The sequence below is a fragment of the Silene latifolia genome, chromosome Y (genome assembly GCF_048544455.1).
Source record: "Silene latifolia isolate original U9 population chromosome Y, ASM4854445v1, whole genome shotgun sequence".
Classification (NCBI taxonomy): domain Eukaryota; kingdom Viridiplantae; phylum Streptophyta; class Magnoliopsida; order Caryophyllales; family Caryophyllaceae; genus Silene; species Silene latifolia.
In genome coordinates this window covers 143583793-143599716 of record NC_133538.1, presented here as the reverse complement: position 1 = coordinate 143599716, position 15924 = coordinate 143583793, and the positions used below count along the sequence as shown (strand labels likewise).

The 15924-nt window shown below is 37.9% G+C and overlaps 1 protein-coding gene across 1 annotated transcript; it reads right to left on the bottom strand.

Moving 5' to 3' along the window:
• Positions 1–6387: 6387 nt before the first annotated feature.
• Positions 6388–7104, bottom strand: LOC141629104 (uncharacterized). Its single transcript, XM_074442163.1, has one exon. It carries the CDS (start codon positions 7102–7104, stop codon positions 6388–6390), a length of 717 nt encoding a protein of 238 aa, XP_074298264.1.
• Between the last annotated feature and the right edge of the window lie 8820 nt (positions 7105–15924).

Genomic DNA, 15924 nt, shown 5'->3' with positions numbered 1-15924 from the left:
AGAAATTTTTTTTCAAGTGATGTGTACCTGGTCTCTGCAGGATGCAGAGACTTTTTGAGACAATAGTCTGGGTTCCAGTATGATATAACTGATGTCTTGGTTACCGATAGGTATGGGGAACAGGTGTTGGGACCAGGAGCGGGGAATCAGATACAGGGACTAGGCATACTGTGACCAGGGTTCTTCTGGTTCTGGCTCAGACAGTAGAGGTGGTACTAGGGTTTCCCTGATTCTGCTTCCATTGGCTGATGGCTCCTGCAAATGGGCTACGCAGAAGTCTGGCTCATTCTGGGTCCTGCCTTTCATCTGGTCATGTTTCCCGCCTCCTCAGGTTTTGCCTCTGCTTCCTCCTGCATCCTGCTTCCGACTTCCTGCTTCCCGGGTTTCCGTTTCTGGTTCCTTCTACTTCCTGCCTCCTGGAAGTTAAGAGAAGATAGGTGGTCAAGACTTCTTTATTCTACTAGATCTCAGCGTCTTGGGAACCTAGTTCTGGGTGTTGATGAGGTCAGCTCCCCGAAAATGATTCTTATTGGGTCAGCCACCCAAAAATGCTGTTGGTCAGGACAGCTACCCTAAAATGTTGCTGAGGCTGCTGATGTTCCTGAGCCAGAGCTAGTTCCTGCAAGAGAAGGTCAAACAGAGCAAGGTAGAAAAGCTGGTGTAGCTGCTGCCGAGGAGAGGATCATGTTAAGAGGACCTCTCTTCTATTATGTTTGTACTTTTGTTTATCAGTGCCTGGCGACTTGGCCTTTTTTTATTTTGCTTTTTTTCGGGATTGTTCCCTAGATGCAGACTGGGTATGAAACTCGTTGTAGAAGCTTCTTATGAGCTGTTACCCTACAAGGGTGACAATTTGCTGGAATCAACATCCAAGCACCGGCGGATCGCGTGTTGAGTCTTTGTTGTTGGTTCTTATATTTCGATTGCTTCTTTGCAAGCTTTGATAGTTCCTGCAGGACGCTCATTCTGGTTTGCCACTTGCTAGATTTGATCTACTTTTCTGTACTCTGAATCTTTAGCACTGTTCATTCTGGGTTCAGCTTACCCACGTTCTGTGGCATGCCTTTTTCCCCTTTGAGTATTTTAGGTTGTAGAGTTTTGATCCACCTGTTATCACGTAAATTATTCTAGCACAAATAGAGCTGTAAAGGGTGGAACTCGACTCATGGAGTTTATTTTACTGAACCTGCCCCCACGTGATAACAGGTGGTCGCTGCACCAGGCTTTTATGATCCTGCAAGAGGGTTAGGGACAGGCGAAATAGTACCAAATATGTTACAACCTAACAACACTTCTGCAAAGATCTGCCCCCAGGGTCGCTGGCTTGTGGAGTTGTAGCGACACTGGTTGAGTTGGTCATTCTGGTTCATGCTGGCTGAAAGTTCCTGCAACAGGGAGGAATTTAGCTCCAAAACAACTACTGGATACGGTGTTACCTAATGCTGCCTCCATTCTGGTGTAGGATTCTGGGCATCCAGGGTATAGCCCGGTGTCCTCTGCTTACTGCAAGCTCCAGATTGTCTCTCTGCAACTTGCTTCTGGATAGCCTAAGTTAGGTTGTGAATTTTCATCTGGAGCACCAGCACGACGTCTAAGGATCTCTGGTCCAAAGATTCTGGAGGTCCTGATCTGCCCCCAGCCTGGTACCTCTGAATCTGTGCACCTGTACTGAGCATTGCTGCTGGTTCGCCTCCTGCTGGTACACAAGTTGCTGGTACGCTGCTGGCGGTTTCTGGTGCACTGACCATTCCTGATCTGGTAGCTAGAGGTTGGAGCTAGAGGAACTCTGGGGAGCAGTTCTGCTACCGGCATCTGGATGAATTCTGGGACTAGATCTGCTGGAGGACCCTGGTAAACTCCATGGACCAGATCTGCTAGAGGACTCTGGGAACAATAGGGACCAGATCTTCGGCTTCGGGGAGCAGATATACGGCTCCAGATAGCAAATCTACTGCTGGATTTCGGAGGGATTCCTGGAACCAGACCTGTTGTTTGACTCAGGCTTCTGAAGGAACTTTGGGGACCAGATCTGCCGTCGGACTCTGAGACCAGATCTGTTGCAGGTCTCTGATGCTGGACTTCTGGAAGCTGATCTACTGCTGGCTTCCGGGGAGGGTCCCAGGAAGCAGATCTACGGCTGACTTCTGGAGGAACTCTGGAAGCAGATCTGCTGCTGGCTTTTGGCGGAGGATTCCAGGAAGCAGATGTATTGCCGGCTTCTGGGGAGGGTCCCAGGAAGCAGATCTTCTGCTGACTTCTGACGGAGGATCCTAGGAAACAGATCTACTGCTGGCTTCCGGGGAGGGTCCTAAGAAGCAGATCTGCTGCTGGCTTCTGGATGACTTCATGGATAGTGATGAGATCTTGCTCGCTAGGAGGCATGGCACCGGAGACTGACTTGATGACAACTTGGCTATAGAGATCGATCACTATTCCCCACGGTGGGCGCCAAACTGTTTTGGTAAATTTCTACCAATTTAGGGTTAAAGTGACCGCTCTTTGTAGCCTCGTATCGGGGGGTTAAATTATATGTGATTTGTGATGGAATGCGTACGTAATTAAGACGAAGTAACGATATAAACAAAGTAAAGGACGAAATATGGAAATAATGACACATGATATTTTGGTGATGCGGAAAACCCGATGTGGGAAACAACCGCGGGAGGAGTCGGAATCCCACCAATATTCCACTATGTAATAATCGGAGTACAAGTACAATATACAATTGTCCGGATCTGATGAAGAATAATCCGTCCGGTGCGTAAAAGGGACATACGGAGTATTATCGATGTCAGGGGCTATTTTGTGGGTTTATTCGTGGGATTACAATTGTGGTAATAATGATTGGGTGATGATTGCATGATGATGATGTGATGTTTCATATGGGATTTGCTTCTTTGTATGTAAGTATGAAATTAAGAGGCTGCACCTTGCTTGCTTGCTTCCCATTTGTCGTAGCCGTTATGTATGTTCTTGCGTGGGTGAATATGGATACCTTCTCTTGTTTGTCTTCCTTGTATTTATAGTGAATAAACCCTAGTGGGTTTATTAGGGCTTCCCACTTAATTGTCTTGTTCCTCAAGACAGAGTTTGGTAACAACTTGGACTTTCCTTATTCAGAATATGGCAATAATTAAGATTTCCTTCTTTACCCGAGATCTTATTAATATCTTAGTCCAAGCTGAACTCTTCTTCACATGTTGTCCTTCCCCGAATTATTCTGCTTCCAGGCCTGCCTCCCTGGCTCGGTCCATGGGCCCGACTCCCCATGTATGTTGTGGGTCCATTGCTCATTAATTACCCACTTATCTCATGCCACGTAGCCCAGGCAAAATACAGTAATTTTGGCCATAACAGTAGGTGGCTTAGGGTGGACGTAGGTGGTAGTACATGGTGGTGGTGGCCAGACATTCGAAAACAGGGGAGGAATTGTGTGTTGTTGTTGCTGCCGATTTTGGGTGCGACTATGGAGGTGTTGTTGAGTCGAGGGGATTGAGGGACCACCCTGGAGTCACTGTGGGCCAGTGATGGCAACGGTGGTGGCTGGTCTGAGCTGGGGAATGTTAAAACCGTGTGTGATGTAAGAGTGTTGTCGGGTTGTACTGTTGTGTCGTAGGTGTCAATTGTGGCGGTTGTTAGGGCAAGGATTGGGTGGTCGTGTCTTATTGGTGGTGCTGGGTACGGTAGGACTAGGTCTGTGGTGGCTGAGTTGGGTTGTGGTGGTGTTAGAGAGGAGTTTTATAGGCGGCGTATGTTGATGTCGGGTTTTCGGTAATTAGTGTGTTTGTGGTTGTGGTTGCTAGGGCGTGAATTTGCAAGCTGTAGGGGACGGTTGGGATGGTGGTTGGAGCTTGTCGGGAGTCGTGGTGTTACGGGCTGTTGGAGACAGGCTTGAGTGGTGTGTGTGGTGGCTTGTGGTGTCGGGATTTGGTGAGTAAAAGGAGGTGGTTGGACACGGGTCAAGACATGTATGTGGTGAGAGTTGGAGTGGTTTTCACGGGTTAATCTATGTGGGTTAATGGGTTGGGTTTAACTTGTTTAATTAATTAAGACGGGTTGTTAAGTAATAATTTACACGAGAAAATAATATAACGTAATTAAATTATAATCGATTAAATTATGATAATGTATTGGATAATTAATAATTAAATTAAATATATTATTTATCTATAGGTGACGGACTTGTGGAACGGGTTTGTTGAAGAATATTTTTAGTAGATTGCATTATTCGGAGTTGCTTGTCAGGTATGAATTTCCTACTCAACTCGGGTTTTATTGTTCAATGAATCAATGTTTAATTGTGACGATTTATGAGGTTAAGGTTAATTTTGTGATTCATCAATGGAAATAGAGTAATTGTGTATAATAAGATATTGGTTGAGCATTAAGACGGGATTGTCATTGAGTATTTGATTGTTGGAGAGTTGATTATTCAGTTGAGCATAACACGGAGGGTGTTACTGCCAGTTGTGCATAGCGAGTAATCGTTACTGCCAGATGAGCAAAGTAAGTAATTACTACTGCCAGAGTTAGTTGTGCATGGTAAGTAATTACTACTGCCAGGTGAGCATGGTACGCAAGTACTACTGCCAGTTGAGGATATCACGGTGTTAAGGGAGTTGTGCTACTGCCAGTGACGTAAGTGAATTGTACGGATGAAGTGATGAGAATTTGAAGGATGTTTATTTTGGTTGGATTATTATTATTGTTGTTTAGTTTATTCCTACCCAACCTCGCGGTTGACTGTGTATTCGTGAACACCTGCGGTGAACCGTTTTATGGGGAGCACGCTTAACTTTGGAGTTCTTTCGCATGGATGACCATAAAAGAAAGTGCACTTTGTTGATATGAGTAGTACTTTCAATCCCTTTAAGCACTAGTCATTTAAGCCTATAACTGGACCTCTTCAATTACCGTGGGGTGTTACAAGGTCGCGTAGTCAAAATCACACCAACCGGTGAGAGATAAAGCAGCATCGGAACGTAAGAGGATACCCTGCCCAGGAGTACCCTTCAAATATCGGACGGTACGAATAGCTGCTTCCCAATGATCCTGTCGTGGTGCATGCATAAACTTAGATAATATATGAACAGCATATGCCAGATCAGGTCGGATCACAACAAGATACACCAGACGACCCACAAGCCGTCGATAACGTCCCACATCAGCTAGAAGAGGACGGGTGGACAATCCTAGGTGATGGTTTTGTTCAAGGGGCGTAGAGCACGGTTTACAGCCTAAAAGACCAGACTCCGCAACAATATCTAAAGTATATTTTCGTTGGAAAACAAAAATGCCATCAGCATTCCGTGCAACCTCGAGCCCAAGAAAATACTTCAAGACTCCCAGGTCTTTCATGTGAAAACGGGAGTGGAGGTAATTTTTAAAAATGGAAATCGCAGCCGGATCATTTGAAGAGATAAGCAAGTCATCGACATACAAGAGAATATGCAATTGCACTGTACCTCGGGTGTAAGTAAACAGAGAATAGTCCGCAAGGCTTTAAATAAACCCGTATTCTTTTAGGGCGGCACCGAATTTTGCAAACCAACATCTGGGTGCCTGTTTGAGGCCATATAAACATTTACGCAAGCGACAGACCATTCCGGGTATATCAGACCGAAATCCAGGAGGTAATTTCATATATACTTCTTCATCAAGGTCACCGTGTAAGATGGCATTGTGCACATCCTCGAATGCCGGTCCTGAATAAGACAAGTATTAGCATTAGTCACAAACTCACAATCTATAGCATCACTCAACTGTGAAGCTGATATTAAATTACAGCGCAACTGTGGTACATAAAGAACAGGGTCAAGCGAGATGGTCAAAGATAATTTCACGCTACCAACGTGAGAAGCCTGAACATGCGTGCCATCCGGAAGCCCACCAACACGACTTGGGATATGACGAACATTAAGTAAAGAATCCAGCTTATCAGTAACATGATGCGAACAACCCGTATCAATTAACCACTTACCGGAAAAGGTATGAGAAGGCGTGCCGTATGTAGTAATAGCAGGTTGCGAAGATTCTCCGTCACGTGCATTAGTAATCTCAGCATTGCTACTCTCGGGTTTAGATGTATGCACAGTATTTTCCGGCCTTGCTTGAGTAGTAGAGCGACCACCCCGTCCCTTGTTCGAATTATTATCACCACGGGAAGCACCAGAACCTCCATGATTTGGAGATTTCAGACCTTTAAGCTCATACCACCAATAAGGTATTTCGTCCATGAGCTCAAAGCACATACTACGATCATGCCCCTTCCGATTACACTTAGTACTTACTAACTTCTGCCGTTCATAACGAGACAATTGTGCGGAAGGTCGAGGAGTAAAACCAGGACGTGAATTAGGTTGTCGAACAACAAAAGTGGCTCTCGGATTACGGCACAATCTCACTGGTTTTATTAATACCCTTCACACGTTCCTCTTGGCTGATCAATTGGAAGGCACGACTAACTGTGGGCAGAGGGGTTTGAGATAAAATAACAGACCGCAAGGTCTCATAATGAGCAGGGAGCAAGCCGAGTAAAAATTGATGAAGTCGATCCGACTCCCTACGTTCTAAGTGTTGTTTCCCGACATCAGAGGCACATTTGCAAGTTATAATTGGTTCATATTTATCTAATTCATCCCATAATTGATTTAAGGTACCATAATATACCGCAACCGACATAGTTTCAGTTTGTTTACAATCACGCAGTTCACCTTTTATTTGTTGAATGCGTGGTCCATCAATGATGCTAGAACGATAATGAAGATCATCCCACAATCGCTTTGCATCGTCATAATTAGATAAAAGACGTTTTACCTTAAGCTCAATGAGATTATTGAGCCAGGAAACAAGCATTGAATGAATCGTCTCCAAATCCTCCTGTGTACATGGCAGCTTCGGCTCGGTGTAGGTGCCATTGAGAAATCCAAATTTACGTCGCGCCTTAAGAGCGGTACGAACTGCATGCTTCCATTCATCAAAGTTGTAAAGATTAAGACGGGTTCCAGTAATATGGTCCCCATGTTTATCATGATTTCCGATGCAGTAAGGACAAGAAGGCTCAATTTTGAGAGGAGGAGGGGGAGGCAGGTCGTCACCAGCCATGGCGGCGGAGCGAGGAGGTGTTCGTAAGATTTTTATTTTGTATTTTTGGTTTCCCTGATACCATGCTACAATTGTATATTAGATACGAAAACCAAATCTGCCGTTTATTGATATTAAGTGCGATATATATTACATTCGAACTAGGGTTACTGCCCTATGTTAATAATACGATACACATAATATTTCCGGGCCTAAACTAGCCCACTAGCCCAATATAACTCATTAGATTATAAAACAAATAATGATAATAACGTACCATAAAGCGTGATATTTGTAAGGAACCGGATTGGTTGCATGAACCTGTAGAAACGTACAAATGAGGAGAGTTTTAAGAATAAGAGTAATAAATTTGATGATAAAAGTAAAACAACATGCATACATAAATCACACCTAAAAACAACAGATAAGAGAAAGTATGAGGGATAAGGGCCCAGGGGACTGAAGACGTAAAATTTTTCTACTTATATACACCTATTAACTTCTCTTTTTATTATGATTCCAATTCAAACACAAATTCCTAAATCAAATTAGCTTTCTTCATTATCTTTTAGTAATATTTTTATGGCAAATTAGCAAACTGTTATCAGTCATATTGGCATTGAAAGTTTTGAGTCCAACGATTTACTCAAACTCTAAATATTCTATCATTGTATGATAAGATTTCAATTATCTATTTAATTAAAATTTATTAAAAAAAAAATAGGTAATTTGTAAAAGATAGAGACTCTGTAATTGCTCGAAAAAATCTTCCTTTAATAATATAAATAAACTAGATTTAATGCCCGTGCGATGCACGGGACACTTATTAGAATCTTTTATAATAATTTTAAATATACTTATGAACATTACCGATTATCTATTTTTTTTTGGTAACATGTGAATTACCGATTATCTAAGGAGTGAGAATGATTTAGTATCTCTGCCAAAATGAAAGACTATCTATGTACTCCGCTGGACAAATCTTTGCCTACAGTTATTTTATTTCTAATTAGAAAATATCTAATTATCTTTCTATTATGAATGTTAAAGTATTTTGAGTAATTTACAAAACGTGGACTCTTTGTAATCGCTTGAAATGTTCATCTTTTGTGTCTTTTTGCTACTATTTCTGTAAAAGGAAGAGTCATTTAGATAGACTAAGACGGTCTCACCTCGTGAGACGGTCCATTTTTGTAAAAGGAAGAGTCATTTATTAACTCTTGTTCTTATAATTTGTGCACTTAAGGGGCACCACAATTTAAATAGCCCCAATACAAAGTATAATAAAACGTAATTTAATAACATACGATAGGACTCAACTAAACATAGAGTTATAATCTCTACATTTAGTATTAAATTGAATCTGTTATATATAATTCTCTTCGCCTCCTATCAAGTTATCATGATCCATTTACGTTACCATTAAAGCTATAGCAATATACTCCGTATAAATTAAGTCTCCTCCTTGAAACACCATTAAAGCTATACAATATACTCTTACCCCTTACATTATCATTGGCTCGACACCATAATAACATACGAGTAATTCATAATGATCACGAGTTCACCATTATACTTCTAAAGGTTATGTTGAAATTACGACGATCATATATAAACCACATCAATATTCATACATTATAATGATAACTTGAACAATTTAAACGAATCGATATTCAAAAATTTGAACCAAACTTAGCATTTCCTATGGTTTACAATTTGTAAATAACAAACAAACACATACATCCCAACTAATAGCTCCGAATGTCATTGCATCACATGTACAAAAATACATCTGCAGATTGATCTAAGGAAAATTCTTATGCCCTCCGGGTGGACTGTCCTCCTTACAGCATTTGAGGCTTTCCATATATACTCCCTTCGAAATTGTTGATTAGCGTTGCCTTAGACAAATCCTAATGAGTGAAGTAAGTTTGTCAACCCGGTTGGTTGAAAACCAATCTCTACTAAGAATTAGTATATCATCTAAATACCGAATAAGGTCATCGATTCACTCAACTTAGAAGAGATAAATTACTGTCTAATACTGTAAAGAGTTGTAAAATAACAATATTGTAAAATATAAGTAAAAAGTTGATGAAGAGTAGTAGAGTAATGAGATCAATAAAATAGAATAGAATAATTACATTGCCTGCCTTGTATAAAAAATCTAATTTATCTATAAGCTTTGTGTTGTAATGTTGCCTATTGTTTGCATGAGCTTACCAGTGTATTCCCTCACATAAGAAAAAGAATGAATTTTAAATTCAACATGAAACATGGTTAACATTCGTTTACTTTTAACTTGTTATAGAGTAGTATTTGAATACAATATATTGTTATAGAAAGAGGAGTTGCACAAAATTACACGATATATGTATGTCATGTTGTTTTATTATGCTCCTAAATTCAATATTTAACTAAGAGGTAAAATAGAGTTGTCTTAATAATTCTTGAGTAACTCGTGGACCTCGAATATCGCTGGCTCGAAAACTAAGGTGAGAAATAATGTGAAAGTCATTCGAGTTATAGTAAGGACTCCTATCGTCTCAAATTGAATGTAACAATATAAAAGCCAATATGTATATATACTAACAACTCCTGATATCTTATTCAATTCGAATGAATGACATTAACGTTACTTAAAATAAAGAGAATTATTATTAAATATTTACCTTGAGTGCTCATCATTCCATGACTCTTTTCATCATATAGCCTATGAGGAATTTGAAAGCTTTATTATTAGTGCACATCATGAAGAGCAGAGGTCCTAATATATTAACAACACATATAAATACAATATTAATGTAATGCATATAGAGTCGTAAAAAACGGCAAACATTCATTCATCCAGAATTTGCTAACATACCTTATACGGAATACAATATTTTCATTGCTCCTTTATCAACTTATATTGCCGAATTCTGAAAAAAAAAATATTCAATTAGTTCTCAAATTTAAAGCTATTAACACAACCACACAATAAATTCAAATAGATAAAATATAATTATGTAATAGGTGGGGTACGTATATTGCGTATCATACAAAACCAATGAGGGCATACATTGAATTTTGAAGCGGCTGGACTATTTATATAGCTTAAATATTGAAGAGATTGATAACAACTAATCTTTTAGTTGTGGTAGAGTTTTTGATTGAACTACAATTTATTATGATAATATTTTTTAAAGTGTTTCATTAATCTCATACCTGGGATATTGTTCTTTTTCTTATACCAAATTTCTATCTATTGCTTATTTAATTATTAAGGTAGTTCGGAAAAGTTGAAATCTCTGTAATCACTCAAAAAAAGCTTCCTTTAATAATATACTAGATTTAATGCCCGTGCGATGCACGGGCCTTGAAATAATATCGTTTTATTTACATTTGTTTAAGGCCATAAAATAATATCATAAAAAAATTGATTGTTTGGTTAGTTTTTTTGTTTTTAATTAAAAGAATTAATGTTTTGGCTCTAAACTGTACTAAATCATTTCCAAATTTTGATTAACACGGTGGTCATTATCATGCTTTCAAGATGAACACCCGATCTCGAGCCTTCAAATAATTTTTTTTACTCTATTTTCATAATTGTGATCTTGTTTGTTCATGAATCTTGTACCTCTATTTATCATTGTTGTACTCGTTATGGTAAAAAGGTTAATTATTACTCCAAAAAATAGCTTACAATAATATAATAGTATGGTAATTCCTGTGCATTGCTCAATTATCATATTGTAAAAATGATTTAGTCTATATTTTTATAAACTACTTTAAAAATTATAAAATGTATAAGTCAAATTTCCTTATTAGTATCCAGCTGAAATATAAACGTATATACCGACGTATTATCCTTACCAATACATACAGGCTTATGTACGTACTCATCAGTAGAGGCGAAAAGTCTCGGTAGAAGCGAACGAATAATAGTTTAAGAAAAACTCGAAAAAAATTGGAAATTTCTAACTAAAAATTTCCAATTTATTGACCGCGAGCGTCCCTGCTACCCCTCAACTGTTAATAAGTTTAACAATCACTAAGATTCCATATAAAAGTACTCTGATCCGTACTTTCTTTAGAATTGTTTTTAAACCAAAACTTATACTTGTGATGTATGTAGTTAATTAAGGTCATAGATAATTAAGGTATCTCTTTTACGTAAACTATAACAATATAAGTGGATACTCCCTTAAAAAAAAAGAATATAAGTGAATACCTACACCAGACCAAATACAATTAACAATGTGTAAATATAAATGTGATAAATGAGCACTGAAAGAAAAAAAATATATCAATTGGTAATTTACGTACTCCAAAGTTTCTCATATCATCAATTATAGGCTATTAACCTTCACTTTTATGTATTGGTGGTATTGGTATTAATATTGATATTGATACACTATTACTTGCTTCGTTAATTTATTTATTTATTTAATTTTTTTTTTTTTTTTGTAGTGATTGGCTTTCTACCGAAGCTTTAGAAAGTTTAGTATTAATTTAAGATGAAAGGAAAGAAATTCGAAACCGTCAACATTAAACAAATAAAAAAAAGCTAGAAGAAATAAAACCTTCAACTCTATAGATTGCTACATACCTCCCGAAAGTTTTTATGCCCTATTTTGTTTCTACGTACCTCCCATTGCCCTGTATGCAATAATTCTATTCTATTTATTATGTGAGACGGTTTTGACGGTCTATTTGTGTAAAAATAACACTTTTATTTACTGCAATGAAGGAATGAATTTTTCGTGAAAAGAACCGCCTCGGTGTTCATTAATAGAGTAATAACAATAATCATAAACGGAGTTTCTAGCAAGCCAATTTAAAAGTAAATAATACATGAAGTAAATGCTACCAACAGGCAATAACAATAAAAAGAATAAAAGAATGAAAATAAAACCCTATGATAAGCATTTTATAGTTACTGAGTAAGCAATTGTAAAACAATGTGAGTTACCTTCTCTAACATAATTATTCTGAAGAATTGTTTCGCTCATGGATTAAACAAACTTGTTAAACAATCGACTTAATATTGTACCTGAAATTTTCAACAAAATAACATTATTAGTATTGACTAAAAAACCGTATGAAGATATAATATAGCATAACATACAAAAAGATTATTAGCAAATAATTATTATATACACCAATATCACACAACAAAGGGTACAATTAGCAGGAAAAGAAAATCAGATCAAAAAGCTAAGAGAGAAAGATGAAAGATTGAGAGTAAGAGGCATTCGACTTCTTTGCAAGTTGGATATAATCTCTTTTATATACAAGGCTAAATACATATTTGAAGTCATAAAAAACTCTTTTTTGTTAGTATAATAGTATTATATTATTAATATTAATAATATATAATGTATAATAATATTGTATTTGATAGACATACACGTGGAACGGAATTCACTATTATTAGAACACAAAGGGGTCGTTTGGTTAACAATGGGAAATTACAATGCCCGGGAAGATCCAATTACTATGGTATTCTATTTCATGTGAATTTGGAAAAATTGTTTGGTTGCATGTGGGAACTCCAATTCCATAGGAACTTCCACTTACCTAGGGGGGCCTAGGTAAGCAACTTCCTCCATTATGGAGGAATTAGAGTTCCTAGGAAGTTGCAATTCATGTGAATTGGGGCAACCAAACAACAAGCTATTTTTACACTTCCCATGAATTACAATTCATGTGTTTTTGATGAGCAACCAAACAAGTCCAAACACTTTATTTTTTATCTTTATTATTTTTTTTTTTAATAATATTGTATTTGATAGACATGCATGTGCAACGGAATTCACTATTATTGGAACACAAACACTTATTTATTTTTTTATTTTTTTTAGTAGTGTGTAAAATTTGGAGATTAATATTGCTCGAAGCGATTAACAAAACTTGGACTCTATATAATCGCTCGAAAAAAGCTTCCTTTATTAATATAGATAGATATAATATATATATAGAGAGAGAGAGTTTTTTGTCAAACACAACCTTTAAAAACAACTTTTTGCGAAACACTATCTTTAAAAAAATTATTTGTAAAACACAACCTTTAAAAACCAAAAAGTTATAAAACACTACTTTTTTGCCGGAGTTTGTCCAAATTAATAAAATCCGGTGATGACTACTCATTAATTACTCTATTAGTTCACTAAAAAAAAATTACTCTTCTCACACGTGTGAATTGTGATAAACCCCTCCCTCTACTCTATTTCATTTTCTCCTTATTTCTTAATTATAGAACTGAAAATATCTCAAATAACCCCAAATTTTTACCAGTTGAATACTCCAATTTGTAAACAATCTCTATTCCTTTCTACTGTATTATACTTTGAATATTTGCAGCCCTAATTCAACTCTATGCATCAATTTGATTGTCAATTTTGCTGGTAAAGTAAGTTCTAATTTTGTTGTATTGTAAATTGATTACTAAATTATTCTTTAATGTAGTTAGTGTTTGCTTTGTGATTTTTTTTAATATTAATTGTGATGGGTTTTGACTTGTATATTGTTGTTTAATTAGGGTTCTTAATTTTTTATTGTAAACTTTGTTGATTTGATAAGTGCATTGTTTAATAGACAAATTAGATGGTGTCTTTGAAACAAGAAAATGAAATAAAAACGACAAACAAAAATAATAGAAAAATAGAAAAGGAGGAATGGAAAAAAGGAGCAGTACAAAGATTATAAATTCCTAGCAGTCTGGTGTTGTTAGTTTCAAGCCCCACACTCATTTCTGATGAAATTGATCAACCAGATTTGGGAAGCCTTACCTTTAATCTGGTGTTGTTATTGCACCAGTAGTTGTCTTGCTCCCTTGGATTGTTTATTTATTTTAATCTATCGGTTCATGAATCATGATGTTACAATTTGTTTCATCCAATACTATACGGAGTATGTTTTCTGACCTTGCTTAATTGTTCAATGACTATTACTAATTGCAGACTTTTTGAAGATGAATGACAACAATAAGGCTAGACTTAAGGTGTGGTTGGATGGTATATTTTTGACGGATCAAAAATGTAAAACTGAATATGTTGGGGGACATGTTTGGATGGAGATGAATTTTATAGAGTTAAGCTTAGGGGTGAATTGGAGGGAAAACAAAATAAAAGTCAAACATACTTGGCAGTTGGCATGTGCAAACTATCATAACACCTGAAATGAATTAAGTTAACGGAATCCGGCGAAAAAGTAGTGTTTTGTAACATTTTGGTTTTTAAAGGTTGTGTTTTACAAATAATTTTTTTAAAGGTAGTGTTTCGCAAAAAGTTTTTTTTAAAGGTTGTGTTTGACAAAAAACTCATATATATATATATATATATATATATATATATATATATATATATATATATATCAGATCTCGTGAGAACTGAAAGTTCGATGCGAACTTACGAACTAACCCACATCCATTAAATCAAAGTCAGATCAAGGGCTAATATTAAATCCTTGATTAGCCATCTATGTCCTCTCTATCCAACAACAAACCCCAACCTTACTCCCCTAATCCTCATCAACCAGACTACCACTAACATATACTCGCCGGAGCTCCGGCATCAATTTGCCAGCGCACCACGCTAACTCCATCGTCACCTATCTCATTCACCAGCCTTTCGCGCCCTCTTCTCTCCGCGCCCTTTCTCTTTCACCTCCTTTGTCGTTCTCCCCTTCCAACCACCATGCCAACGTGCCGACCTGCCCATCGCCGACTATATGTATCACTCTATTTCCCTTGTCTGGCGAGACATAAGGTGCAATGCTCCTCGCCATTCAATGGTGACCTTTCAGACCCTTGTTTTTTGTAGATCGGACATTTAAAAGCTCGATGTTGATGTCGACAACGGTGATCTAGTGGCATAAATGGTGGAATATACAGTAATGGTGGAGTGCAAAGGTTTGGAGCTGCAAGAAGGGTTCCTCGGCGTTGATTGAATTGGGTAGTGGCGAGTGGACAAGAAGTCGGTCCGTTGGAGTCTGGGAAGGGAAGAGGAGTAATGGAGAGCTAATTGGGTGGGTTGGAGATTGTCGCCACCGTCAGAGGATGCCAGTTATATCGCCGGCCTGGTCTGAGTTGCCGTCAGGATTGCTGGTGGCGAAGTGAGCCATCGACAATGACGACTTGTTGTTGATGCTAGATATGACGTTAATGTGTAGGGATTAGATATGGTTCTTGGGAAGGTAATGGGGGTTGTGTGTCGGTGAGTGGTGGACAGTGGTGGCCCATAGGTGGATAGCGTTGGCGGCAGTGGTGGTGGTAAGTGGCAGTGGCTTAGTGGATCTAGTGGAGCTGTAGATACACATAATACCAGCCCAGATACACATGGTATTACTACGGGATACATGTGTATCCGGTAGTAATACCATGTGTATCTAGTAATTACATCATGTGTATCTGGAAGTACTAACTTGTGTATCCAGAAGTATTATACTGTGTATTTGAGTAGTTATATCAGATCCGTTTTCGGCCGGGATGGACTATGTTTGAGTCAATTTTCCGACTAAGTCAATAGTGCGGTCAATTATTTATAATTCTTCTTCATTTTCTATAGATTTATGATTTAATTGAGATTTATGGTGGTTGTGGATGAACGTCGACCGTGCCATGGTGGCTTAGTGGTGTAATGTTAAGCAGGAATGGATGTGATGGAGATAGGACGGCAGCGTCCATAGGATGATTATATGGAGCGTTTTAGTGGTAACATGCCCTGCAATATGGGCTATCATCTAGTGCCTCAGAATTCCGAGTATCCCCCATTGATTCCTTCTCATCCTCCTTGGAGCCAGAGGTATTATGTTGCTCATCTTGTATTTATTATCACTTGCGTGTTTTCGTGAGTGTGT